This window comes from Symsagittifera roscoffensis, chromosome 1 (assembly GCF_963678635.1).
Source record: "Symsagittifera roscoffensis chromosome 1, txSymRosc1.1, whole genome shotgun sequence".
NCBI lineage: Eukaryota > Metazoa > Xenacoelomorpha > Acoela > Convolutidae > Symsagittifera > Symsagittifera roscoffensis.
Genome location: NC_087062.1, coordinates 31,279,967 through 31,306,693, shown reverse-complemented (window position 1 = coordinate 31,306,693; position 26,727 = coordinate 31,279,967). Strand labels below are relative to the sequence as shown.

Genomic DNA, 26,727 nt, shown 5'->3' with positions numbered 1-26,727 from the left:
TGCAGGCACTGGTTTTCTGTCTTTCTTTGTCTGGCTGTTTCCTATTATCTTAATGCTATTTACTATGTATCTTATTTTCGTTTACCTACGTGTTAGGATCCCTACTCTTTTGTTCGTTAAAAGAGAATATTTCTAGGACCCCTCCAAATTGACAAAAATAGGACCCCTCTGAATTGACACCCTTCCGGGTTGGCAAAATATGACTCTCCCGGATTGTCAAAAACAGAACCCCTTCGAAATGGAATCCCTCCGGATTGGCAAAATATGACTTTTCCGGATTGGCAGAACAGGAATCCTCCGAATTGGCAAATTTTGACCCTTCCGAATTGGCAAAATCTGGAACCCTCCGAATTTGGACCCCTCCGGATTGGCAAAACATGATCCTTCCGGATTGGCAAAAATTTGACCTTTCGATTCGGTAAAAACAATACCAAAGAACCTTTTGGATACGGTCTCAGAGCCTATTACGCAAAATCAACTAACTAGGAAGGGTTTATTTTGGCCTCAAACCCTTGCGGATTGAAGCTAAGCTGCTTATTTAACAATTTTCCTTAACTGTGAGGGATCTTATATCAAGCCTATTTTTGACTCGACTGACTTTTTTAGGTTCCTTAACCCTTCCTCATCGTCGAGAACAACAACGTAAAATGCCTTTTTAGACCGCTGCTACCGTTTGGCAGGGGTAGAAGGTCTTTGCAAAAGTTTTGTTTACAAAACGTGAAGGGTCTACCTTCAGAAATCAGTAGTTTTGCTAAAAACAATCTACAAAACTTTTTATGCAAATTTTCTTCAAAAAAAAAGTTAGTTGATGCCTAAGCCTACACAATTTCTGTTCTTAAGGTACCAAAATGAACTAGTTCGCTCCAAATGTTCCAAAGTTATGAGGCAAAACGTCTTTCATGCGAACTCAGAAATTTTCAAAATTATACGTTCCGTCTAATTTTTTCCGCAAATCTTGTCTCATTGACCTAAAAGTTATTAATCCGAGCTCATAGGGCCTATAATCTTCTAGTTAAATGCAAAGAACTCGATCTAAAAAGTTCCAGTTGAAAAAATTTGCCAAAAATCAATGCTATTTGGACCCCTCCGGATTGATGAAGCCACTAATTCAATCTAGTTGAGTTCAATTTCACTGGGGCCAGGAAGGTGGTTGGCAAACGGCTTTGAAAACCTGTCTTTTTCAAAAATCACAAAATTTCCAAATTCAACACCTAAATAGTTCCAGCCACGTCGGAACTAAATTAACAAACTCCACTAGTTATATCAGTGCAGTAACAATGTAACTCACTGATTTAGCGCTTTTTTTTCGTTTCAAAATTTATCGATATCTCAAAAATCGCGATTCGTGGGGGTATCAAAATATCACTATTTGGACCCTAAAAACCCGTCTTTTTACGGTCTGTTTCAACATAAGAGTATTAATACCAGCAGTATAAATAGTAATGCTATTAATATTATAATCCTCCGGGTCCGTTCAAATACTCAAACAAACCTACAGTACAGGCACCAAAAAAGGGCCACATTTTTGATCGTAACAATCCTGCTTGATATAAATGCCTGTAACAAGAATAAATCTAACAACAACAAGTGGGAGGGTCAAATCACATCTCGTCTGGTTGGATTATTTCTACTGATTTTACTTTTAATTACAGTTTTTGGTTTTTCTGTGATCTTTTTTTGTTTTTGATTTTTTTCTTAGGTACTCTGCTACTTTTTGTATGGTATCTTGTATATCTTTAAGTGTTTTTGGTCATATACTGCTCTGGGAACGACGGCACAGCCGATACCGGCCTCGGCGCGGAGTGCTTGTCAAAGGATCTGCCGATTATGATATTAAAAGAATAACACCCAGGAACGCCATAAAAACATATATATTACATTCGCCCGGAATATATATTACATACCGACGGAAAATGAAGCTAGGTTTTGAAACGCATGGCTAGCGTCTGAAAACAGCTTCACATGCTTTTAACAGTCTCTACCAAAGCCAGTTGTCAGTGTGGTCGATTAACATTGGGTCGACAAGATCGTTACTACTTAAGGCTATCAGCCAGATCGCGCATTTTATCTTAGTTACATGCAAAATTAATGAGCTCATTGCTGGATCTCAGCATCCCCACAATACGAGGTCATTCCTAAAACCAGGGCTAACCTTTATTATCATATTCCGATTGTGTTTTTGCTCAGTAGATAACAATCATCATATCCATCGGAGATGGATCAACCTTTCCCTCAACTCGTAGTTTCTCATTATCTGAAAACAAAATGATGTTATTTAATTCAATTCAGGACTTACCAGGAAGCTAAGAATTGTTTAAAAACCAGTTTCAGTCTCTTTCCAAGGCCCTTTCGGATTCTTGAATCCAGTCGAAGAGCTGTCTTGTTGTAGTCCAGGAAGCGTAGTAAAATCTTCCCAATACCCCTCCGAATTCTCGGGAACTCCTCTGCGACGATTGTTGCTGTACAGTCGTTACAATTCGGATAGTATCGATTGTAATTTCCTTATAGTTTTCAATTTTTTCTTCACTGTCAAGAATCGTTGCTGTTTCTACTAGCAAAATTCGCTCTTCTGATTTTCGCGCATTTCAGTAACTGCGAAAATTCAAGGTCGTGACGAATTTTCGAACGAATTTTTGAAAATTACTTCGTCCCTGCAAATTAAACTCTCACAATTCGTCAAATTGAACGATTAACACTGTGAACTTGTCGAAACTGCCATTTTTCTCAATCGGCCTCCGCTAAAAAATTTTCGTTGCTGACATGCATTTTGATTGCCATTCTGGTCAAATGTCACAAATAAATTACAATGTTTTACCTGAAAAAAGAGTTCTAAAATGGGAAAAACTTTGTCATTTCTGAAGATTAAGAAACATTAGAAGCTTACAATAAAATTTGTTAAGAAAACAATCAAATAAACATGAAAAAAAGAAATAAAAAATGTTTATGATCAAAAAATTACAAAAACTTAGAACAGGCTGCATGTTGACGAAAACAATTTTAAGAGAGTCCTGACTTCAGAAAATCCAAATCAATTTTTGAAGATTATTATTTTTTAAAGACAAAAGATCCAGCAGTGGCCATCTAGGGAAAAATAATGCGGAAAAATGAACATTTTATAGTTAAAAATGCCTTCGAATGTGATACTATCAATTATATGCCTCAATTTGGTATTTGAAAAAATTTGCTGTATTTGACAGTAATTAAGATAACAATTATAGTTCGAATTACTTTTTTTTAATTCAAAATATTTTCAACTGGCAAACACAATTTGGATTGGATGTGATTGTTGTTCTAGTTGGTACCATATCAGCTGTGTAAATATTTCCCTTAGCGACTCTAAGAAAACCCAATGGTTTTAGTGTCCTTTATGCGTTGATGTTAAATCTGTTAATAAAGCAACAATAGGTAATGATTTAGTGCTAGACATATGTTAATACAGCCATCTCAAATGTCCGACTACTCAAGAGAGTACAAAAAGACTCGCGTGTTCCCTTGGCGGAAAGTCTGTCGGACAAAATAAATGACATCGTCTACAATAAGGAAGATGTTACAAAATGGCTAATTGTTTTAACGTCGTTGTTGTACTTTTTTGGAGCAACTTTCCAAACGGATCAGCAGCAGGTCCTGATAAAGTATTTCCTCTAATTTTTAAGGATCTAGTTAGTATGTCGAATGGTAGTGCAGGGCTTAATTTTCTGAAATCGCTTACCCAACTGATAAACCTCATTGGAGATAACAAAATAGCCGAACTCCTAAGACCCTTCTTTTTTGGCGCAAAACTTATCGCCCTCATAAAGATAGACGGAGGGTTGAGATCGATTGCCATAGGCAACACGCTGAGACGCATCATGTCTAAATTTGCTGGAAGCAAGGCTCTCTCCGAGCGACAAAATTTTTTCGGAAACGTACAGGTTAGATGCAGTACCAAAAGAGGAGCAGAAATAGCTGCACACTCGTTTTGAAACCTAATTGAACGCCAAAATGCAAAAATCCAAAATGCACTGTTCTTTTAAAGCTAAGGTTTTAAGAATGCTTCAACTCTCTACAAAGAGAAACAATGCTGAATCATGTTTATTCAAATCGCCCCGAATTGTATAATTACACACATTGCGCGTATAGTAAAACTAGTTACCTTTTTTACGGAGGCTCTGTCATAATGTCAGAAGACGGAACTCAGCAAGGTAATCCTGAATCCCACCCCTTTTTGCGGAAACAATTCAGACACTAGTCAAACAGTTGGAGTCGAAAAATAACATCTGGTATTTAGATGAAGGAAATTTAGCCGAAGACTATAAAGTAGTAATCCAGGACCTTTAAAATTTTCTGAAATCGGAGCAATATTACGGCCTGATCTTGAACACTGAGAAGTGCGAACTTTGTTTTTTTTTTGGGACCGACTACGAGTACACAGTATAATTCAATTTTAACACAATCTCGAGAAATATGCCTCAAAATAAAAATAAAAACAAAAGAAGAACTCCTCATTTTAGGATCCCCAATCGGCGAACTTCGCCAAAAAGAATTGCTCGACAAAAAAATTAAGGAGCTCGAAAAAATCTCGGATTTCATTGACAAACTAGACACCCATTATGGTTTTTACCTCCTGAAAAATAGTTTTAGCATGCCAAAACTCCTATATTTTTTGCGTACGAGCCCTTAGTTTTTGCAAAATGATTTTTTGGAACGCTACGACAAATTACTAAGAAATTCGTTATGCAAGGTCACTAATGTGAAAATGGATGATAACTTGTTTTTACAAGCAATTGTGACATTTGACCAGAAAGTACGAAAAGGCAGTTTCGCAATCGAAAGTTGATCGGTCTGAAAAAGGACATCTGACCTGGAAGATTGATGATTTTAATGGGTCAGCAGCGTTATTTGAACGATTAGACAAATCGAGAAGGGTTAGTTTGAACTGAAATGCTAATTTTTAAAATTTCGATTTGGGCGAAAACGACACGTAACCTTTTTATATTTCGCATACACTGGAACGGCGAAACAGAACAACAATAGTTGCAGTGAAAACAATGGCGAGAAAACGACAACAGATTGAAACTGTGATTGGAAATTGTCAGGAACCGTTCCGAGTTGGAAAGTTTGTGCTGCTACAATCGTTACAAAGAAGAACCCGAGAAAAAGGAAGGGTGTTGGGACGGCGTGTCCAAACTTCCGGAAAGAAATAGGAGTGCTATTTCCCTGGTTTCCAGAATCTGGAGGGGTCTTGGGCCCAAGACTCAAACTGTTTTATAGAAACTTTTAGCTTCCTGGTCATGTCCTGAGTTGAATTTAATTAACATCCAGATTCATTTTCAGAGAATAAGAAGCTAGGAGTGAGGGAAAGGGTTGATCCATCTTCGATGGAGATGATGATTTTTATCTACAGAACAATCAATGGTAATATAAAAAACAGTAGTAGCCCTGTTTTTGGGACTGACTTCGTGGTCTGGGGATATCGAGACCCAGCCATGAGCTCACTATTTTTGCATATAGTTAAGTTACTTTGAGTGTTTTGAACGAAGCCGGAAACAGTAACGTTAAGAAACCCACCAAAAGAACTGGATTTGGCGGAGACGTTGAAAAGCATGTAGAGCTGTGTTTAGACGCTGGCCAGTCGTTTTAGAACCTAGCTTTATTTTCCGTCGATATGTACTTCCGGGCGAATGTTACAAGTTCTACCGGCAGCCATATGTTAATACAGCCATCTCAAATGTCCGACTACTCAAGAGAGTACAAAAAGACTCGCGTGTTCCCTTGGCGGAAAGTCTGTCGGACAAAATAAATGACATCGTCTACAATAAGGAAGATGTTACAAAATGGCTAATTGTTTTAACGTCGTTGTTGTACTTTTTTGGAGCAACTTTCCAAACGGATCAGCAGCAGGTCCTGATAAAGTATTTCCTCTAATTTTTAAGGATCTAGTTAGTATGTCGAATGGCAGTGCAGGACTTAATTTTCTGAAATCGTTTACCAAACTGATAAACCTCATTGGAGATAACAAAATAGCCGAACTCCTAAGACTTTTCTTTTTTGGCGCAAAACTTATCGCCCTCATAAAGATAGACGGAGGGTTGAGATCGATTGCCATAGGCAACACGCTGAGACGCATCATGTCTAAATTTGCTGGAAGCAAGGCTCTCTCCGAGCGACAAAATTTTTTCGGAAACGTACAGGTTAGATGCAGTACCAAAAGAGGAGCAGAAATAGCTGCACACTCGTTTTGAAACCTAATTGAACGCCAAAATGCAAAAATCCAAAATGCACTGTTCTTTTAAAGCTAAGGTTTTAAGAATGCTTCAACTCTCTAAAAAGAGAAACAATGCTGAATCATGTTTATTCAAATCGCCCCGAATTGTATAATTACACACATTGCGCGTATAGTAAAACTAGTTACCTTTTTTACGGAGGCTCTGTCATAATGTCAGAAGACGGGTCGAATGTCGAATGGTAGTGCAGGGCTTAATTTTCTGAAATCGCTTACCCAACTGATAAACCTCATTGGAGATAACAAAATAGCCGAACTCCTAAGACCCTTCTTTTTTGGCGCAAAACTTATCGCCCTCATAAAGATAGACGGAGGGTTGAGATCGATTGCCATAGGCAACACGCTGAGACGCATCATGTCTAAATTTGCTGGAAGCAAGGCTCTCTCCGAGCGACAAAATTTTTTCGGAAACGTACAGGTTAGATGCAGTACCAAAAGAGGAGCAGAAATAGCTGCACACTCGTTTTGAAACCTAATTGAACGCCAAAATGCAAAAATCCAAAATGCACTGTTCTTTTAAAGCTAAGGTTTTAAGAATGCTTCAACTCTCTACAAAGAGAAACAATGCTGAATCATGTTTATTCAAATCGCCCCGAATTGTATAATTACACACATTGCGCGTATAGTAAAACTAGTTACCTTTTTTACGGAGGCTCTGTCATAATGTCAGAAGACGGAACTCTGCAAGGTAATCCTGAATCCCACCCCTTTTTGCGGAAACAATTCAGACACTAGTCAAACAGTTGGAGTCGAAAAATAACATCTGGTATTTAGATGAAGGAAATTTAGCCGAAGACTATAAAGTAGTAATCCAGGACCTTTAAAATTTTCTGAAATCGGAGCAATATTACGGCCTGATCTTGAACACTGAGAAGTGCGAACTTTGTTTTTTTTTGGGACCGACTACGAGTACACAGTATAATTCAATTTTAACACAATCTCGAGAAATATGCCTCAAAATAAAAATAAAAACAAAAGAAGAACTCCTCATTTTAGGATCCCCAATCGGCGAACTTCGCCAAAAAGAATTGCTCGACAAAAAAATTAAGGAGCTCGAAAAAATCTCGGATTTCATTGACAAACTAGACACCCATTATGGTTTTTACCTCCTGAAAAATAGTTTTAGCATGCCAAAACTCCTATATTGTTTGCGTACGAGCCCTTAGTTTTTGCAAAATGATTTTTTGGAACGCTACGACAAATTACTAAGAAATTCGTTATGCAAGGTCACTAATGTGAAAATGGATGATAACTTGTTTTTACAAGCAATTGTGACATTTGACCAGAAAGTACGAAAAGGCAGTTTCGCAATCGAAAGTTTATCGGTCTGAAAAAGGACATCTGACCTGGAAGATTGATGATTTTAATGGGTCAGCAGCGTTATTTGAACGATTAGACAAATCGAGAAGGGTTAGTTTGAACTGAAATGCTAATTTTTAAAATTTCGATTTGGGCGAAAACGACACGTAACCTTTTTATATTTCGCATACACTGGAACGGCGAAACAGAACAACAATAGTTGCAGTGAAAACAATGGCGAGAAAACGACAACAGATTGAAACTGTGATTGGAAATTGTCAGGAACCGTTCCGAGTTGGAAAGTTTGTGCTGCTACAATCGTTACAAAGAAGAACCCGAGAAAAAGGAAGGGTGTTGGGACGGCGTGTCCAAACTTCCGGAAAGAAATAGGAGTGCTATTTCCCTGGTTTCCAGAATCTGGAGGGGTCTTGGGCCCAAGACTCAAACTGTTTTATAGAAACTTTTAGCTTCCTGGTCATGTCCTGAGTTGAATTTAATTAACATCCAGATTCATTTTCAGAGAATAGGAAGCTAGGAGTGAGGGAAAGGGTTGATCCATCTTCGATGGAGATGATGATTTTTATCTACAGAACAATCAATGGTAATATAAAAAACAGTAGTAGCCCTGTTTTTGGGACTGACTTCGTGGTCTGGGGATATCGAGACCCAGCCATGAGCTCACTATTTTTGCATATAGTTAAGTTACTTTGAGTGTTTTGAACGAAGCCGGAAACAGTAACGTTAAGAAACCCACCAAAAGAACTGGATTTGGCGGAGACGTTGAAAAGCATGTAGAGCTGTGTTTAGACGCTGGCCAGTCGTTTTAGAACCTAGCTTTATTTTCCGTCGATATGTACTTCCGGGCGAATGTTACAAGTTCTACCGGCAGCCATATGTTAATACAGCCATCTCAAATGTCCGACTACTCAAGAGAGTACAAAAAGACTCGCGTGTTCCCTTGGCGGAAAGTCTGTCGGACAAAATAAATGACATCGTCTACAATAAGGAAGATGTTACAAAATGGCTAATTGTTTTAACGTCGTTGTTGTACTTTTTTGGAGCAACTTTCCAAACGGATCAGCAGCAGGTCCTGATAAAGTATTTCCTCTAATTTTTAAGGATCTAGTTAGTATGTCGAATGGCAGTGCAGGACTTAATTTTCTGAAATCGCTAACCAAACTGATAAACCTCATTGGAGATAACAAAATAGCCGAACTCCTAAGACTTTTCTTTTTTGGCGCAAAACTTATCGCCCTCATAAAGATAGACGGAGGGTTGAGATCGATTGCCATAGGCAACACGCTGAGACGCATCATGTCTAAATTTGCTGGAAGCAAGGCTCTCTCCGAGCGACAAATTTTTTTCGGAAACGTACAGGTTAGATGCAGTACCAAAAGAGGAGCAGAAATAGCTGCACACTCGTTTTGAAACCTAATTGAACGCCAAAATGCAAAAATCCAAAATGCACTGTTCTTTTAAAGCTAAGGTTTTAAGAATGCTTCAACTCTCTAAAAAGAGAAACAATGCTGAATCATGTTTATTCAAATCGCCCCGAATTGTATAATTACACACATTGCGCGTATAGTAAAACTAGTTACCTTTTTTACGGAGGCTCTGTCATAATGTCAGAAGACGGAACTCAGCAAGGTAATCCTGAATCCCACCCCTTTTTGCGGAAACAATTCAGACACTAGTCAAACAGTTGGAATCGAAAAATAACATCTGGTATTTAGATGAAGGAAATTTAGCCGAAGACTATAAAGTAGTAATCCAGGACCTTTAAAATTTTCTGAAATCGGAGCAATATTACGGCCTGATCTTGAACACTGAGTAGTGCGAACTTTGTTTTTTTTTGGGACCGACTACGAGTACACAGTATAATTCAATTTTAACACAATCTCGAGAAATATGCCTCAAAATAAAAATAAAAACAAAAGAAGAACTCCTCATTTTAGGATCCCCAATCGGCGAACTTCGCCAAAAAGAATTGCTCGACGAAAAAATTAAGGAGCTTGAAAAAATCTCGGATTTCATTGACAAACTAGACACCCATTATGGTTTTTACCTCCTGAAAAATAGTTTTAGCATGCCAAAACTCCTATATTTTTTGCGTACGAGCCCTTAGTTTTTGCAAAATGATTTTTTGGAACGCTACGACAAATTACTAAGAAATTCGTTATGCAAGGTCACTAATGTGAAAATGGATGATAACTTGTTTTTACAAGCAATTGTGACATTTGACCAGAAAGTACGAAAAGGCAGTTTCGCAATCGAAAGTTTATCGGTCTGAAAAAGGACATCTGACCTGGAAGATTGATGATTTTAATGGGTCAGCAGCGTTATTTGAACGATTAGACAAATCGAGAAGGGTTAGTTTGAACTGAAATGCTAATTTTTAAAATTTCGATTTGGGCGAAAACGACACGTAACCTTTTTATATTTCGCATACACTGGAACGGCGAAACAGAACAACAATAGTTGCAGTGAAAACAATGGCGAGAAAACGACAACAGATTGAAACTGTGATTGGAAATTGTCAGGAACCGTTCCGAGTTGGAAAGTTTGTGCTGCTACAATCGTTACAAAGAAGAACCCGAGAAAAAGGAAGGGTGTTGGGACGGCGTGTCCAAACTTCCGGAAAGAAATAGGAGTGCTATTTCCCTGGTTTCCAGAATCTGGAGGGGTCTTGGGCCCAAGACTCAAACTGTTTTATAGAAACTTTTAGCTTCCTGGTCATGTCCTGAGTTGAATTTAATTAACATCCAGATTCATTTTCAGAGAATAAGAAGCTAGGAGTGAGGGAAAGGGTTGATCCATCTTCGATGGAGATGATGATTTTTATCTACAGAACAATCAATGGTAATATAAAAAACAGTAGTAGCCCTGTTTTTGGGACTGACTTCGTGGTCTGGGGATATCGAGACCCAGCCATGAGCTCACTATTTTTGCATATAGTTAAGTTACTTTGAGTGTTTTGAACGAAGCCGGAAACAGTAACGTTAGGAAACCCACCAAAAGAACTGGATTTGGCGGAGACGTTGAAAAGCATGTAGAGCTGTGTTTAGACGCTGGCCAGTCGTTTTAGAACCTAGCTTTATTTTCCGTCGATATGTACTTCCGGGCGAATGTTACAAGTTCTACCGGCAGCCAAAGGTGGCTTGGGCGTTTCTTCCGCTCGTCTACTCGCTTTACCCGTTTTGTTAGCCTCAGCAGTAGGAGAAAAAAATGCCTTGAGCGAAATCTTTGGTTTGGAGCATGTGGAGGAAACCTATGATGATGCGCTTAAACAATGGTTTGAACTTGGAAAAATTGAAATGGCTCCGGAAAATGAATTCCAAAAAACTTGGACAGAGCGAATTTTTGACGGCGAAGTTGCAGTATTGATTTTACGACTGGAACCAACTGAGGTAAAAAGATTCAACGCGTTCTAAGATAGATTTGGCTCCCAGTGGTTGAACGCCATCCCGTGCAAAAGTTTAAACTAATGTGAAAATGGATGCGTCCACTTGTCATCTTCTTTTTTCATTATCACTTCCATATTCTGAAAATTCCAAGAATTTTGACTCGAATATGGGATGAAGGGACTCCTGACTGTAACCTCGGTTACTATGATACTTTTGACCTTCTGATTACTAGGAAAGAAAGAAAGTTAAAAAAAGACAAAAGAAGTAAAAGAGATAAAGGAAAAAAAAATAAACAAAGTGTTTAATTTAGCAGAAAATTGTTCTGTTCATTTTACATATGTTTGCAAATTTGAAAGTACTTTCAACCGGTAAAAAATGTTTATTTTATCAGAAAAACGTTCGGGCATAGTCCAATTGCTGAAAGGTTGAAGACGAATCATCAGTGCAAGAAACATCAAATAAAAATCCATAGAAATATCAAACAGGTACCTCCACTTTTAACTGGGCCCCTGGTTATCTCTTATCGAGTTATAAAAAATTTTATCTCGCCTTGTTTTTTTCTACGTTTTTCATTTTTTCGATATGTTTTTTTTACAGTTTTTTTATTATCTCAACTGATTCAACAGCAGCATCGAATAAATGATTTTAATGGAAATTCCAATTTCATAGCGCCTCTGGTGCATTTGGTTCTGAGGTAATGAATACGCATGGGAAGGTAAAAGTCGAGGGTTCGCATCTGACGAGGACATCTTTTTTCAGACGAGAACTATGGTGATTTAATAAAAATCTTGACACAAATTGCACAAAAAACCCTGCCCCGATTCTGAACAGACAGGCGCTGGATATATTCCGGTTCTATTTGTTGATAATTTTTTTCTGGTTCTATATGATGATGAACTGTTGTGAGTAACTTGTTTATTATGGCTCTTGCTTCTAGTCAGTTCGCTCTCTTGTTTTGATTTTTATGAATAAATCGATGAGCTAACTGTTTTTGTTTAACTCCGTTTTTTGTTATTCTGTATTCATTTAATCAAGGTGTACAAAAAACGTTTGTTACTTACCTTTGACATTCTACATGTTATCTCTATCAGTACTCTAGATTCATATGGCTGTGCGAGGGGGTCTTTACATTCTCGCCGGCGAATTGGATGACATGATCCAAGTCATGAAAAACGGTGGCTTTGGAGGGCAGCGAAATTCCAGGGAGTCTGCTGGATGGACACTCGACTCCGCAGATCTGCATCCTCTGCTTCTCAAGTTTTACGAGCTCAAAGAAACCCTTTCAAACATAACTGATTTATGCGAAATTGAACTCTGCGTATTTTTACAGCCATTTTTAGATGTGATCCGATCACCGGATACCACAGGACCAACTACTGGCGCGGCACTTTTCAGTGTGAACAAGTTTATCTGTTGTAATATGATTGATTCATCAAGCACAGATATATCAGGAGCTGTCGCTTCAATAGCTGATACAGTAACGCATGCAAGGTGATTTCAATTCCATTGTGCATTGTTAAAGTCTCCATTGATTGTTACTCTTGTGATTAACATAGATTTTTCCACAATTGTTTTAACAATTGAACAGTTAACAATTCATTCTGCCCAGGGAAGACTAAGATCCAGGTTTTGAGTGCCGCCAGAACCTGTGTAATTGAATATATATTTTTCGGAAATTGCATTGTTTAAGTGTCAATAAATATAAAGCAGTGTAATTTGTTTTTTTTTCCCAGAAAATGTCTAGAAGATGTAAAGCTAGATTAGCAGGATTAAATGCAAGTTAGGTCTCGCAGAATGTTCCAATAACAGAGACTTCTCCAAAAAGATTTTTTTTTCCGGTTAATGTTACCATTACGACTTTTTAGGAGATAGAAACGCAGATAAAAATTAGCTTGCCTGAAACTACCTAAAATTTGATAGATCCGAAGGGTATTGCAATCGGGTACTTGACTTTTTTTCACTTAATGGTCAAAATAGGAAATGGTAAGTTAAGGTTCATTTCATAATGAGTTCATTTTTTTGCGCCTCCGCCGCACTTGATCTGGAGGTAGGTAAATAAAACGCCTGGGTCGGCAAAGGTCCTGTTTTTTTAAACAGGAAACTTTTCGTTTCGAAAAGATGGCTTGTTTGTTATTGTTTGTCTGCTTATGTTTTTTTTAGATTAGTTGCTACTTCGTATCATTGTTTTGTAAGAGTCAATGAACGTAGTTCAGACTCTTATATAAGTCGCGATGATTATTTTTCAGGAAAATCTTTGCAATTGCTTCACGCTCAAATTAATTTTTCCTGGTATGACTGATTTATTTTTAAGTTCAGTTCATTTCCTTTGTTGAAAGAAAGGCAAACTCTACTATCGAACAGCGAAATTGAAGGGTTCTGGTTTTTTCGTTTTTTTTTCAGGAAAATGTTTTAAATTTGTTCAGACTGAAATTTATTTCTTCGTGGTTTGACAGATTTTTTTAAAGTTCATTTCATTTGTTGAAAGAAAGGCAAACTCTATCGAACAGCGAAAGTGTAAAGCTCACGAAAATGTGATCGACTTCTAACTTCGAAATTAGAATTTAATGATAAGATTTGGGTGAAATTTTGTTGAAAAGTGTCAACCATAAATTGTACTAGAAGTTCCAAGAGCTTGGGGCATCTATTTTGTTCTTTGAATTTCGAAAATTGAGACTTTTTTCAAAAAACAAGTCAGTATTTCTTTAGTTTATTTGCGTGCATTGACAATTTTCCAACTGTCTGTTGGCTGTGTTAGCTGAACGTTATTTAATTTGTAGTTGCTTTTTAGTTTTGTGATTTACTTCTGCTGTTGTTAATTTTACTAGCCTTGTTTTCGTATATTGTCTTCTTCTTTCGCTTAATCTATGTAATCGGTTTGAATGAGTTCAACCTATATTTGCTTAGTGACCTAATTGTCAATCGCCTTAAGGGAAATAGTATATTTACTCTCCCCTCTTGATCGTACTAGATTTTCAGATATGAATTGATTTTTTTCTATTAATCATTTTGTCCCAATTTTTGTCGGTTCATTTCTTAGTTGCTTTTTTCTTAATTTTCAAGAGAGTAACTGCAGTTCATGGTTTCATAGTTTTTATACGCGCCATGTTTTTCTCTTGGAAATTTTCTGTTATTGTTTTTCAACTGCACGGTTTCTGATTTATTTTGTTTAATCTAAGGAATAAGTTTTAATATATTGGTTTGTTAAAGGATTGATAAAATTAAAATTTGTTCGTTTTCAAAGTTTTTTTTATGCTCCCATCTGATCGCACAAAAATTTCAGATATAAATTGTTTTCTTTTTTGATTAATGATTTCGTCAGAGTTTTTGTCGTCTTTCTGGTCAAATAATTATTTTTCTTTATTTTTTTGGTAGATTTAAGTTTTTTTTTCTTAATTTTCAAAAGGGTAAATATAAGTAATCGTTTTCTGGGTTTTTATAAAAGCCAAAAAATTTTGTTAGAAAACAAGATTTATAAAGCCGCTAAATTTTGTTAGAAAACAAGATTTATTTGAAATTTGGATTAAATTTTCTTGCAAGGTTTCTGATTTTTAAAAGTTTGTAGAATTAGTTTTAGCTTTGATTCATTGGTTTGTTTAATGAATATCAATTTTAATTGGAATCGGTTCAAGCTGATGGCGCACTATTTTGTCTTCCTTTATATATTTTTTCGTCAAACGTTGCTATGTTTCTGGTTTTACACTAGCGATCAGAGTAGTGCATTATTACGAACCTTCTTTTTTTCAAACCTAACTTGCAAATAAAAGTGATCATTAAATGTTCACTTATTTGGAAATTTCACTGCAGCATTGGAAGTTGTATATCATCAGTTCTCTGATTTTTTTGTGGCTAGTTTTTGGTTCCTATTAAGCTTCCGTGGTTGAGTGTTAAGTGTGTTGACTCTTAATCTCTAGATCGCAGTTTCGAATCTCAGGCGTAGCCGAAATTTTTACTAATTCGAGTCTTATTTCTAACTTATTGCACTTTATAGAGCCACTGTTTGCCGTGTTCTCGGTAGTGTTTGCGAAGCCAAGCTTCGCCTCTGTGTTTAAGAATCATTATTTTTCTTTTTACTTGAGGTCAGGTCTGTTTTTTTTGTCTATTTTTGCATTTTTGACTTTATTTCAAACTCAAACATTTGACTTGGTTTGAAATATTGAATTTTTTTATTAGTTCAGTCTTAGTATATATTAGCCCATTTCGGCGTAATGTTTTTCAGGTTTTACATGCCTCAGAATTTGGTAGCATATCAAAAGCATTTTAGTAATTTTTCGTAATTGGGATTTTTGAAAATATTTTTAAGAACATCAATGTCGATAAAATTATTCAGTACAGCTTCGCTATTCGGATCCAAAATGTTAGTGGAAGAAGTTGGAGTTTTATAATTGAAAAACAAAAATTTGTTTTCGAAATTTTAGTGGTTTTACTTATTTTCATAGAACGCTTATTATAACAGGTAGTTTAGTCATTTCCTTGTTTGCAACGATAACATTCTCTGATACTTGCACAGCGATTGGCAACCCTTGTTACGATTTAGTTTTCTTAATACATTTAACATGTTCTTAGGTTTGTGGGCACTGATCCGAGTAGGGACGAAGTTGTTCTGATGCAAATTCTGCAAGTGCTGAGGACTCTGATGTTGGCGCCATGTGGTTCTTACTTGACTAATGAAAGTGTGGTTGAAATTCTTCAAAGCTGCTTCCGAATCTGCTTCGAGACTAGACTAAGTGAGCTTCTGAGAAAAACTTCCGAGCATACTTTAGCCGACATGATCAAGATTCTTTTTTCGAGGCTGCCTAGTTTTAAAGAAGATTCGCGCAGTAGTATCAGATTAAGGATGAGGTCATCGAGACTAAAAAACAAGTCCAGTTTGAAGAAGTTAGCAAATAATGATGGAGGCGAAAATAGTTCTATGGGACAAGCAAAGAAATCTAATCTGAAGCGAAGGGAGTCCGCATCAGCTGAAGACATATCAACGCGTGCAAATAACACCTGCGAAAATTTAGAACGAAAGACGCAAGGTGAAACTGCTGGCGATAAAGAAAAGGTGTCGAGTTATGACTCAACAGCGAGTAGGGAGTTGAGAGATGATGGTGGTAGTGCTGGCGTTGGGGAGATGTGTACAAATGAAGGAGACCGAACAAAACTTCTGAGCACCAGCAGTCCCGTTTTATCTAATCTAAAAAAGAGCATGAGTGAGCCAGATTTAGCCGATGAGCAGAACCTTTCCACTCTCGAGGAGTGCTGTGAGGATGACAGAGGGGCTGAGAATGAGAGTGAGAAAAGGGTAAGAGAGGAGTTTGCAATGGTGGACATCAACGAGGAAGAGTCCATCGGAGACCAGAGTGACTCGGCGTCCAATGTCACCAATGGAGGAGTAGGTGGACAGCAGGACTTGTCTGACTACGTGAACCCTCGGGGCATTCGATTCACTCAAGAAGTGCACCACTATGAGGACGATGTTGTCCTGATACCCCATGGTTTGCCATGTGTCAGGGAACTGTTCCGCTTTCTTATCACTTTGATCAACCCATACGATAATCACAATAATGAGTATATGATTCAAATTAGTCTTTCGCTACTGACAGTAGCGTTAGAAGTGGCTTCCGACAGCATCGCCAATTTCTCATCCCTCCTCAAACTCGCAAGAGAGGAACTATGCAAACATCTGTTCTCGCTTCTGTACCACAGGCGGTTTTTCCTGGTTCTTCCTTCGCTGCGATTGAGTTTCCTAGTGTTCGAATCTATCCGAACATTTGTCAAACTGCAGATGGAGTGCTACTTGATCCGAATCATGGAGCTCATGAATTCGGATTTGGTAGCTCTAGACATCAAAGAGAAGGCCATCGATTTCCTAGTCAAACTATTCAAGGTGCCAGGCTTCGCGGCTGAATTGTACATTAACTTCGATTGCGACGTTTATTGCAGCAATTTGTTCGAAGACATCACGAAGTTGCTGTCGAAGAATGCATTCCCGGTTTCAGGTCTTCAGAACTATCACATTTTATCGCTGGATGCTCTTTTGGCTTTGATTGATACAGTTTCTGCTCACTGCAACCACGCCAGTCAGAGTGGCAGTAATTATGACTCCCCAACACACAGTAAGATAGACATAGTCAAGGTGAAAGAACGCAAGCGGCACTTGGAAACGGGAACTGACATGTTCAACCAGAAGCCAAAAGATGGCATTGAGTATTTACAGAATCACGGATTTCTTGAGAAGCCGCTGGACTTCAAAGAGGTCGCTAATCATTTGCGGGAGAATTGGAGACTGGACAAGAAAATGATTGGCGAGTACATTTCAGACAAGAGAGTCGGACAGTTGTTGACTGAGTACATATCCACGTTCAACTTCGCCCAAGTCAGACTAGACGAAGCTCTCAGGAGTTTCCTAGAAAGTTTTCGACTCCCTGGGGAGGCGCCGGTTATTTCATACATTTTGGAAGCATTCTCCCACAATTGGCACGAGAGTAACGACCGGCCATTTGCCAGTGACGACGCAGTGTACATTTTAGCTTACGCAATTGTAATGTTAAATACAGACCAACACAACCCACAGGCCAAAAAACAGAACATTCCGATGTCGTTGAATGATTTCAAAAGCCAAGTGAGAGGGGTCAACGGGGGCAGTGACTTCGAGCCCGAAATGATCGAAGAGATCTACTTGGCAATTAAATCGAAGGAGATAGTATTGCCGACCGAACAAAGTGGACCACTGAAGGAGAATTACGTGTGGAAGCAACTGGACATAAGGGCCACCACTGGATCAGTCATGCCATACATCCCAGCTCACGACGGAGCCTATAACCTGGACATTTTCACTCTGGTCTGGGGATCGACTGTGGCTGCTCTTTCTTTCGTGTTCGACAAAAGCATGGAAGAGAAGACTATTCTGAAAAGCATCAGTGGCTTTCGCAAGTGTGCACAGATTGCTGCCTTTTATGGCTGCGGAGATGTGTTCGATAATTTGGTTATATCTTTGTGTAAGTTCACTACACTCGTCAATATCAACGCCGAAGGACCCGAAATGGTTCCGTATTATTTTGGCTTCAACGCCAAGGCCCAATTAGCTGCCAAAACTATGTTTCAACTGGCGCACAACCAGGGCGACACCCTGCGGGAAGGCTGGAAAAACATTGTGGACTGTCTGCAGAATCTCTTCAAGTGTAAGCTGGTTCCCAATTCCATGGTAGAAGTGGAAGATTTTGTGGACCCAAGTGGGAAGATATCCCTCACTAGGGACGAGTCGACTCGAATGGTGAAGAACGATAGCTCTGGACTTCTGAGTTCTTTCTACTCCTACTTCACGGGATCCGACGTCCAGGCAACCAGAGGAGTCTCAGCTGAGGACCAGGAGGCACTGCAACAAGCCAAAAACTGTATTGTGGAGTGCAAACCAGACCAACTCATATCAGAGTCCAAATTTCTACAAGAACAGTCCTTGCTGGAGTTGGTGAAGGCGCTGCGATTCGCATCCCAGGGACCCGAAGCTAGGCTCGGCGAAGGCGTGTTTGACCAAGACTTAGCTGTATTCAACCTGGAATTGTTGATTCAGGTAGCAATCCAGAACCGAGATCGCATTACGCTAATTTGGTCACAGATTAATCGACATCTCTGCGATTTGATTACTGAAGCCAAAATTTGCTCGTTTTTAGTGCAGCGTGCAGTTGTCGGGCTTCTACGCCTGTGTATTAGACTATTGCATAATGAAATCGTCGCCAGTGATGTAATTCAAGCACTGAAAGTACTTTTATTTGTGGAACATAAAGTTATGAAAATTGCGTGCCGCGAAGTTGCATTCGGTCTGTATGAGTTGATAAAAACAAATGCTGCCAATATACATCTTTCAAACGACTGGAATGTGGTTCTAGCATTATTGCAATCCGCTGGAACAGGACTGAAGTTTGTCAAGTTCAAGTCCATATCTGAAATCGATTCGACGCTGGGTGCAACTAAACCACAAACTGCTGGAAGCAAAACCAGGGAAATAGTAGATATTCCTTGCTTAGGCCAGTATGTGATCAAAGACAAGGAGAAACAGGGCATAAACGATGTAAGAGCCTTCATGAAATGTTGGCAAGGCTTAGTTCTAATAGTACAAGATACCGCCCATGTCACACCGTATAACCTGGAGCCATGTGCGACAACTCTGAAGATATTTGCAGAAGCCGCGAGTTACAGAAAAACAAAGAAGAGCAAAATAGAGAGTAGCGGTAAACCTCAAAAAAGAGTAAGCTCATCCAAATCGAAGAATGTTTCGGCAGGTGGTAATAATAAAACTCCGTCGCCGTCCGAGTCGCTGAACATGAGTGTAATGTCAGACGAGGAGGAAGAAAGTGTGATGGTAACTCAAATCGAAGTTATTTCGCAACTTCTCATTCGAATCGAGGAACTTCACAACCGGGCGCCCAAGATGCTCAAGTCCTGGGCTGCCGAGGACGTCGTTACGTCTTCAGCAGACTCTGCGGGCGTAGTCAATAGCCAGCAGAAGAGCTCTTCATCGTCCATTGCAGGGTTCAGCCTGTGGGACCAGTGCTGGTTGCCGCTTCTGTTGGCAATTGGACGTCTATGTTGTGACAGTCGTCGCGAGGTTCGAATGGACGCTCTAGGACGGCTGCAAAGATGTCTACTTACACACGAGATGCTTTGTTTGACGTCGAAAGAATGGGAGAGCTGCTTCAATGTTGTGTTTTTACCCATATTACACCAGCTCCTCGAGAGTTCCGTTAACCCGAATGACCCCTCAGGCATGGAAGAAACCCGTATGAGGGCTGCAAATACATTGAGCAAAGTTTTTCTGCAGAGACTAAACACTTTATTAAGTTTACCGAACTTTCTCGACCTCTGGGTAGATATTCTGATGTGTATGAAGAAGTACATGCATGCCGATAATTCAGAATTGTTGGCCGAGGCGATCCCAGAGTCGCTGAAAAACATTCTTTTGGTCATGCAAACTGCCAGACTGTTCGACGTCAGAAGTCAGTTCACTATTGTCACATGGAAAACACTTGACGAATTTCTTCCTAAATTGCAATCTGAAATTTTATCTACTACCTCTAATGTCGGAGTTGTGCCACCAATGGAAGCTCAATCACAAAAAGTATCTTCTCCTCCCTCTTCCCGTCTGTCAGCGGTTGAACAGAGTGACGCTATAGAAGTAATTGATGGATCAAAAGCAGAACAAGCAGTCGTCAATGAAACAGTCCCGGAGTCCACAAAATGCGGAGACGGTACTTCTACAATCACAGAAACCAGCAGCACAACAGGCTTAAGACACCTCGACTCGCCGGAACTTTCTGTGCCAGAGAAGGAGGCTTCAGTCACAAGTAGGCAGACAGTGGGATCTGAGGTAGAGGAGAGTTCGGACGCGGAGTTCCCGAGTATAATAATCCAGCCACCGCTTCCGGAGACATCCATCAGCATGAACACGAAAAGTCTGGAACCGCAATTGAGTCATTCATATCGAGACAATGACGATGAAACGGGGCATTCAGTTACAGCTGTAGCGCCTGTGGTGATAACAACTCAATGTGGGGATTTCGTAGAAACAGAGACGAAAAGAGGTCAGGAGTTGACTGCGGAATAGATAGAGATGTATAATTTCTATGTGGGACAGGTTTGGATGTTAGAACTGGATTATGACTGCGTAACTAATGCAATTACAATTTCGTCAATTCGCACCACTCAAGTTCCGTCCGCGTCGTCGCCGCTCTTAATGTGTAATATTTTTATGCTCACATAAAAAAGACTTTGTCGAATGCTTCTAAATGAGTTAGAGCCTGCTCAGTTGAATTGTCCAAAGTAAAGAAAAAGTTGAGACGGTAGCTTTGGCTAACAAAAATGTGTATTATAGGGCTGTAAAATTTTCTAATTGAACTTTCTGTGGGGTTAGTTTTATTTTATTGTATCAGATTTACATATTGAATTTATCTAAAATATATATAATTCGAATTTTTTCTCAGAATTGTTTTAAATTAAATGAGCAATTCAGAATTACATAATTTAAATTATGACCAAATTCAGAGTTACATAAAACTGCGCAACTGTTTTTTTCTTTCAATTTTTTAAAATTCATTTTGGAAACTTCAATTTGGGCTTTTGTAATGACTTTTGAAACAATAACTGTTCTTAACTGAAGCCTCTATTAAGGTTTCGAAGCTTAATTTTGCCCCCCTGACGCTCAGATTTAAAAAATTTCTCAGTGTCGAAAAAAATTGGTTGAACTTTTTGCTTGTCAATTTAACTTCTAGTTATATAGCGAGCGAGTAGTACTTATATTAGGGAATTGAGCTTTATCAACGGGATAGAATTTAAAATTTGTTTTTTTTTCATGAAAACCAGATTGCAAAGCTTCATACATCGCTGCCTTTGCTATAAAAAGGTTCCTATAAAATCAAAATTATTTTCTGTAAAAAAAATTTAGTTCTTTGTTCTGTTATTCATTTTTTGACGACAACTTTAGCCGATTATGCCTTCTTTAATATATAATTTTTGCCTTGTTCTTTTGAGCAGGCCACGCAGATAAAACTACCCAAAAATTGTTCATTTAGTCGGTTTTCTGTACACTTTCTGCCCTGCATGCACAGAGCCGGCGATTCCTATTGTAGTTGTTCTGGCTTTCGAAGAAAGGACGGAATATTTATGCTGTTTTGCTGTTTTTTTCTTTTTAAATATTTTAAAGCCATTTATGAATTGAGTTTTTTATACCATCTAGAAAGTCTAGATTAGTTAGAGCCTGCTCAATGGATATTTCCAATGTAAAGAAAGAGTTGAGACGGTAGCTTTAGCTAAAATTATTGTGTAGTATACGTCTGTAATATTTCCTAATTGACTTTATGTGGGTATCATGAATTGAGTTATACCGTGATTACACATGCGAAGCGTTTTGTATTATTACAAAGAATTTTTTCTAACCCAAGTCGCAAATGAAAGTGTTCATTTAGTGGCACTTTTGGTATATTTCAATATAATCAAAAGCCTATTTTAGCATACGATATTTAAAAGCATAAGTTGCTGCCTTATTAAGAGTAACGAATGTAGTGAAGACTCTTATATAGGTCTTGCTAATTTTTTTGTTTTTTTTTTATCAGGAAAAAGTCTGGAAATTTGTTCAAGCTCAATTTTGATTTATCGAGGTTTGGCTTGTGATTTTTAAGTTCAGTGCATTTCTATTGTTAAATTCTATTGGCAAACTCCAGTATCGAACAGCAAAATTGTGAAGGTCACGAAAAACGTGATCTACTCTAATTTTGAAAATGGAAATTAATTATCAGATTTCTCAGCAAAAAAAAAGTTTCATCTATTGATCCATTTTTCTCAAATTAATGAGTTAATTTAAGCAAAAAAAAGTATCCATCTTAAATTGTTTTACAAATTCATAGAGCTTTAAGGCCATCTAATTTTTTATTCGAAATTCAGAGTTGAAGATTTTTGGAAAAACAAGTCGTTTTTTTTGTTTCCTTTCCTTCATTACTCTTTTCCAACTGTCAGTTGGCTATGTTTTTGGCGAATGTTGAGTCTTATTATTAAAAAAACGGTATAATGAAAAGTATTTATTTTTTTTTTGCGACGGTTTTGAAAATTTTTGCGTTTTTTGAAGAAATTTCAAATTTTCTCAAAAACTATACCATTTTCTACAACTATACAGAAAAAATGGTATCAATATAAATTGGCTTCTTTTCTATGTGACTGCATCATTCGATAGTCTCTTTTCATTTAAACCCACGTTCTTTGTTTCATTTTCTCAATTTTTAAACATATCCGAAATGAAGGTTTCAATCAAAAGAACAAATCATGATCTTCTCTTCTCAAGCGGTTATTCCCTAAATTCGGTAGAAAAAATTATTATCTCAAAAAAGCCCATTTTTTGACATTTGCTTTATTTTAAACTAATTCTCGAAAACTACCCTGTCAAATCGGAGATTAAGTTTTAGCCGAAAGAAGAACAATCAGTTTTGCAAATCTTCTCTGCGCAAGTGGCTGTGCACTGCGTTTTCAAAAATGGCCTTGGACAATATCCAATTTTTGCCTGTTTTTGGAAGCCTATTTAAAAAAAAACCAACCTGCTGATTGCGAGGTTGATAGCGCATTCAAACTTACTTGGTGCTTAGATTTCTTTTTGAGCAATCTACCTATTTGTTGTAGAAAAGTTGATATGGATTTCGGAAAAATCCATTTTTTGAAATTTTTACCTTTTTTTTATAGAAATTTCATCACTTCTCTCAAAAACTGCTAGCAAAGTCTGATATCAGGGGTTCAATCTAAAAATCAGGGTGTGGACGTTTTTCTGCATAAGAGGCTATGCCCATGCGTTAGTGGAGAAAAGTCTATGAAGCTTGGAAAAATCAAATTTGTGAGTTTTTGATCATTTTTTGGAATCTTTTTAATTTTTTTTCTCGAAAATTACCAAGCCAAATCTAGCAGAGATTACCAAGCAGGGCCACTAGTTTACTTCCAAGCTACCTGGAGATTCAAGTCCAGAGCCTTGAAATTGTTTTTTTTTGTCTTATCTTTGCTGCGTAGAAGTGGCAATTTGATAGAAACTGTAGCTGCGTTATTGATGACTACTGCTAGTAAAATTACAAGCGTTCGTGGAGCAGATGTGAGATTGTGATTCTCCTAATCTCTCTAATTTTCTTCTTAAGGTGTATTTGTATTCTTTTCCTTTATTCATTTTGTTTTACCTGTTTAGAGCTCTTTTTGCATTTTCCTTGCATGTGTTTCCGAAGCGCAGCTTTGCCTCTGTGTTTGAATTATACAAATTAGGGTTCTTTTACCAACCCTTATTTTGTATTTTTTCTTAATATTTTTCTCTTTGCAATGGTTTCGGATTTAACTGTTTGGGCATAGTCACCTAAAATTGCGTTGAAAGAAAACATATTTTTATCCCTTTGTGATTTCAGAGAGGAGGAATTCCGACAGGCTTCAACTCATTGTTTTCTTGACCAACTTTTGTTTTGGGCTCAACTGATGTCTACCTAATCACTGTCACCCTAGTTGCCGCTCGATTAATTTTTATGTGTTTTTTTAAACGGCGTTGAGTGGCATGCTTGAAAGCTTTTCATCAAATTGACCATCGCGTAGACAAGCGTATGCCGCTTGTCAAATGGTTATCAAAATCAGAAATGGGAAATTTAGGTTCAATTTAAAACGGATTCAACTTCCTTTGCGTCTCTGGCCTTCTTTGGTCCGGAGGTAACGAATACACCTGGGCTGGCAAAAGTCTTGGTTTCGAATCGCTCAAGGCCTGTTTTATATTCAAACGAAATAATCCGTTTCAAAAAGGTTGTCGGCCTAATGTCTGCTGATATTTTTAGAGGCTTCGTTGACCCATCGTAAAATTGTTTTTTTTTGCGGTACTCAATTTACATCGTAGTTGTTTTACTAGTTTTATTTACTTCTGCTGTTTGTAATTTTACTAACCTTGACTTCGTATATATTTGAATTTTTTTCAAACTTTATTCTGCCCAAATTATTCGGCTTATATTTTATCGGCTTTGTGACCTAATCTTAAGTCGTTTCAAGGGAAACATCATTTTAATGCTGCTCTCTCGATCGCACAAAACGGCGAAAATTTTAGAATAGAGATTAAGTTCAAAGTATTTCATGAGAATCGTTTGCGTTCGGTTCTACAGTAATTTACGCACGGTTTGACGCCTCAGTTGACGTTCGATGAATGCTTTTAGATTTTCATTAAACGTCGTCGGTTTTGTTTATGAACGACTTTTCCCGAAATGGGGGGGCATCATTTCAGACACAACATTGAAGTTGTAGTTATGGTTTTTTCGTTTTTTTTGTCTTTTTTGGGGACATAGTGGGTATTATTTTTTTTCTGTCTGCTAGGTGGTAATGCTGTTTTATAGTGGTATCGCATGGTCTCTGTGTTTCATCGACTTAGTGGTTTTGTCCATTTGTTGTTCGATATCTTACAAAGCTATGTTTTTGTGGTATCGCAAGTGGTTCTCAAATTATGAACAGTTATCAAACTGTTTGGAAAACAAATTGTAGTCTTCGGATCTTTTGACGTTCAAAAATGAACGAAATATCATTTTTACGCAAGTGACCTAGCGAGCGAAGTGTCATACTATTTTTCAATGTTACTCACAAATATAAGTGCTCTTTGTGGGGCACGATTGCTTCAATGCCGAAAATTGGCAATTTAATAGCATCTGTGGCTGCTTTTTTGCTGACTAATCTTAATGTATTTTGTTAATGAGGACGTTAGGTGCCTAATCTGTGGGTCAATTCTGGTACATTTAATGACAACTTTGCTTCAATTCATTGCATCGCAATTTTAATAGGATCTAGCTGCTGTATTGGTTGCCATGTTTTGCTTTTTTTTCAAGCTACGGTGGCGCAGATGCGAGGACGTCAGGCTCCTAATTTATTAGTCGGAATTCAAGAAAAAACAAATTTATGTTTTTCTTATTTTTTCCTTTATTTCAAAAACTTTTTTAGAGCTGTTCATCGTTGTTTTTGTTCGTTTTTTGTGAAGTGCGGCTTTTTCTTTGTGTTTATTTTATTTTCAAATCTATAGACCGTTGTTACATTTGAGATCGGCAGGTCGGAACATAAACTTTCAGTAAACATTTTTCTAACAGAATCACTGACCAATTTTGTCAATTCTATCGGAGACTTCAGTCAACATATATTTTCTGAACATTTTCGCTTCTTAATTAGCCGTTATGTTGATACAAGCGAGCTTGCGAGTATTTTGCTATACTGCAATTTCATTTTTCTAATCCAACTCGCAAAGGAAAATGCTCTTTTTGGGGTTATATTTGCTGCATATGAGTTTAAACTGCCAATGATCTGTTCTCCGCTTATGAGTTGCTAGTATTGCCGTTCTTTAATCGTTATTGGTACAGTTTTGTTGGGCAGTCGTCAGATGGTTCAGAATTCTGGTTCGATTCCCGTAGAAGGCAGTTATTTCTCAAAACTCAATAATGTTTTTATTTTCTTGCTTGTTTCTTTAAGAGTCGATGAACGTAGTCAGACTCCTGTTGGTCGCGATGATTTTTTTCCGTTTTCTTTCTTCAGGAAAAGTCTATAATTTGACCAGATTTTTCGTGTTTTGATTTTTGGCTTCTTTAAAAATTCACTTCATTTCCTTTTTCACAATCCACTATCGAACAGCGAAAAAGTATTATATAATAATATCAACTTTTCAAGTTGTCTTTTTAATTTGTTATGCTAACTCAATCCTCGAACTCGTCTTTCTCGTTCACGAAAAACGTGATAGACTTCTAGTTTCGAAAGTAGTTTTTATTAATTGACTTTCCCACCGAAATAGAAATTCTACCTATTGATCCAGTTTTCTCAAGTTAGGTTAATTTTACCTAAAAAATGTCAATCTCAAATTGTTCTAGAAATTCGAAGAGCTGTAAGGCCATCTTTTTTCTTTGAAAAGTCCGTTTTTCGTTTTCTTGCATTAATTGACTCTTTTCCAGCTATCTGTTGGATATGTTTTTTAAGTCTTTCAATGCTATTTCTTGGCATTTTGTAGCTTGTGTTTGCAAAGCGCAGCTTTGCCTCTGTGTTAGTAAAAAGTAAATAATCCACTTTGTCGGTCTGTTCGTCTACTTATAATTTGTCGGCTAAGTTGCACGTTTTTGATTTTAATGAGTAAATGAATGTAGTGAAGACTTTATTATAGGTCTTGATGGTTTTTTTGTTTGTTTTCTTTTCACGAAAAAGTCATAAAAGTTTGTTCACGCTTAAGTTTGATTTTTTGATCCGACCATTGAAAATGGGGAGGCGCTTTGT

The 26,727-nt window shown here is 37.8% G+C and overlaps 2 protein-coding genes across 2 annotated transcripts in view; both read left to right on the top strand.

The window, feature by feature from the left end:
* LOC134842817 (coiled-coil domain-containing protein 25-like) overlaps positions 1–26,727 on the top strand; it is a 347,041-nt gene that overhangs the window by 279,647 nt on the left and 40,667 nt on the right. The window lies entirely within an intron of this gene.
* On the top strand, positions 12,061–20,893 carry LOC134842740 (Golgi-specific brefeldin A-resistance guanine nucleotide exchange factor 1-like). Its single transcript, XM_063859221.1, has 2 exons — positions 12,061–12,456; positions 15,529–20,893. The coding sequence occupies exons 1-2, from the start codon at positions 12,071–12,073 to the stop codon at positions 20,546–20,548; spliced, it is 5,406 nt and encodes a 1,801-aa protein (XP_063715291.1). The 5' UTR covers positions 12,061–12,070; the 3' UTR covers positions 20,549–20,893.

Coding starts and splice junctions, on each gene's coding strand:
- LOC134842740 (XM_063859221.1), top strand. CDS start 12,071: ATGGCTGTGCGAGGGGGTCTTTACATTCTCGCCGGCGAATTGGATGAC. Junction 12,457..15,528: donor GATACAGTAACGCATGCAAG/GTGATTTCAATT, acceptor ACATGTTCTTAG/GTTTGTGGGCACTGATCCGA.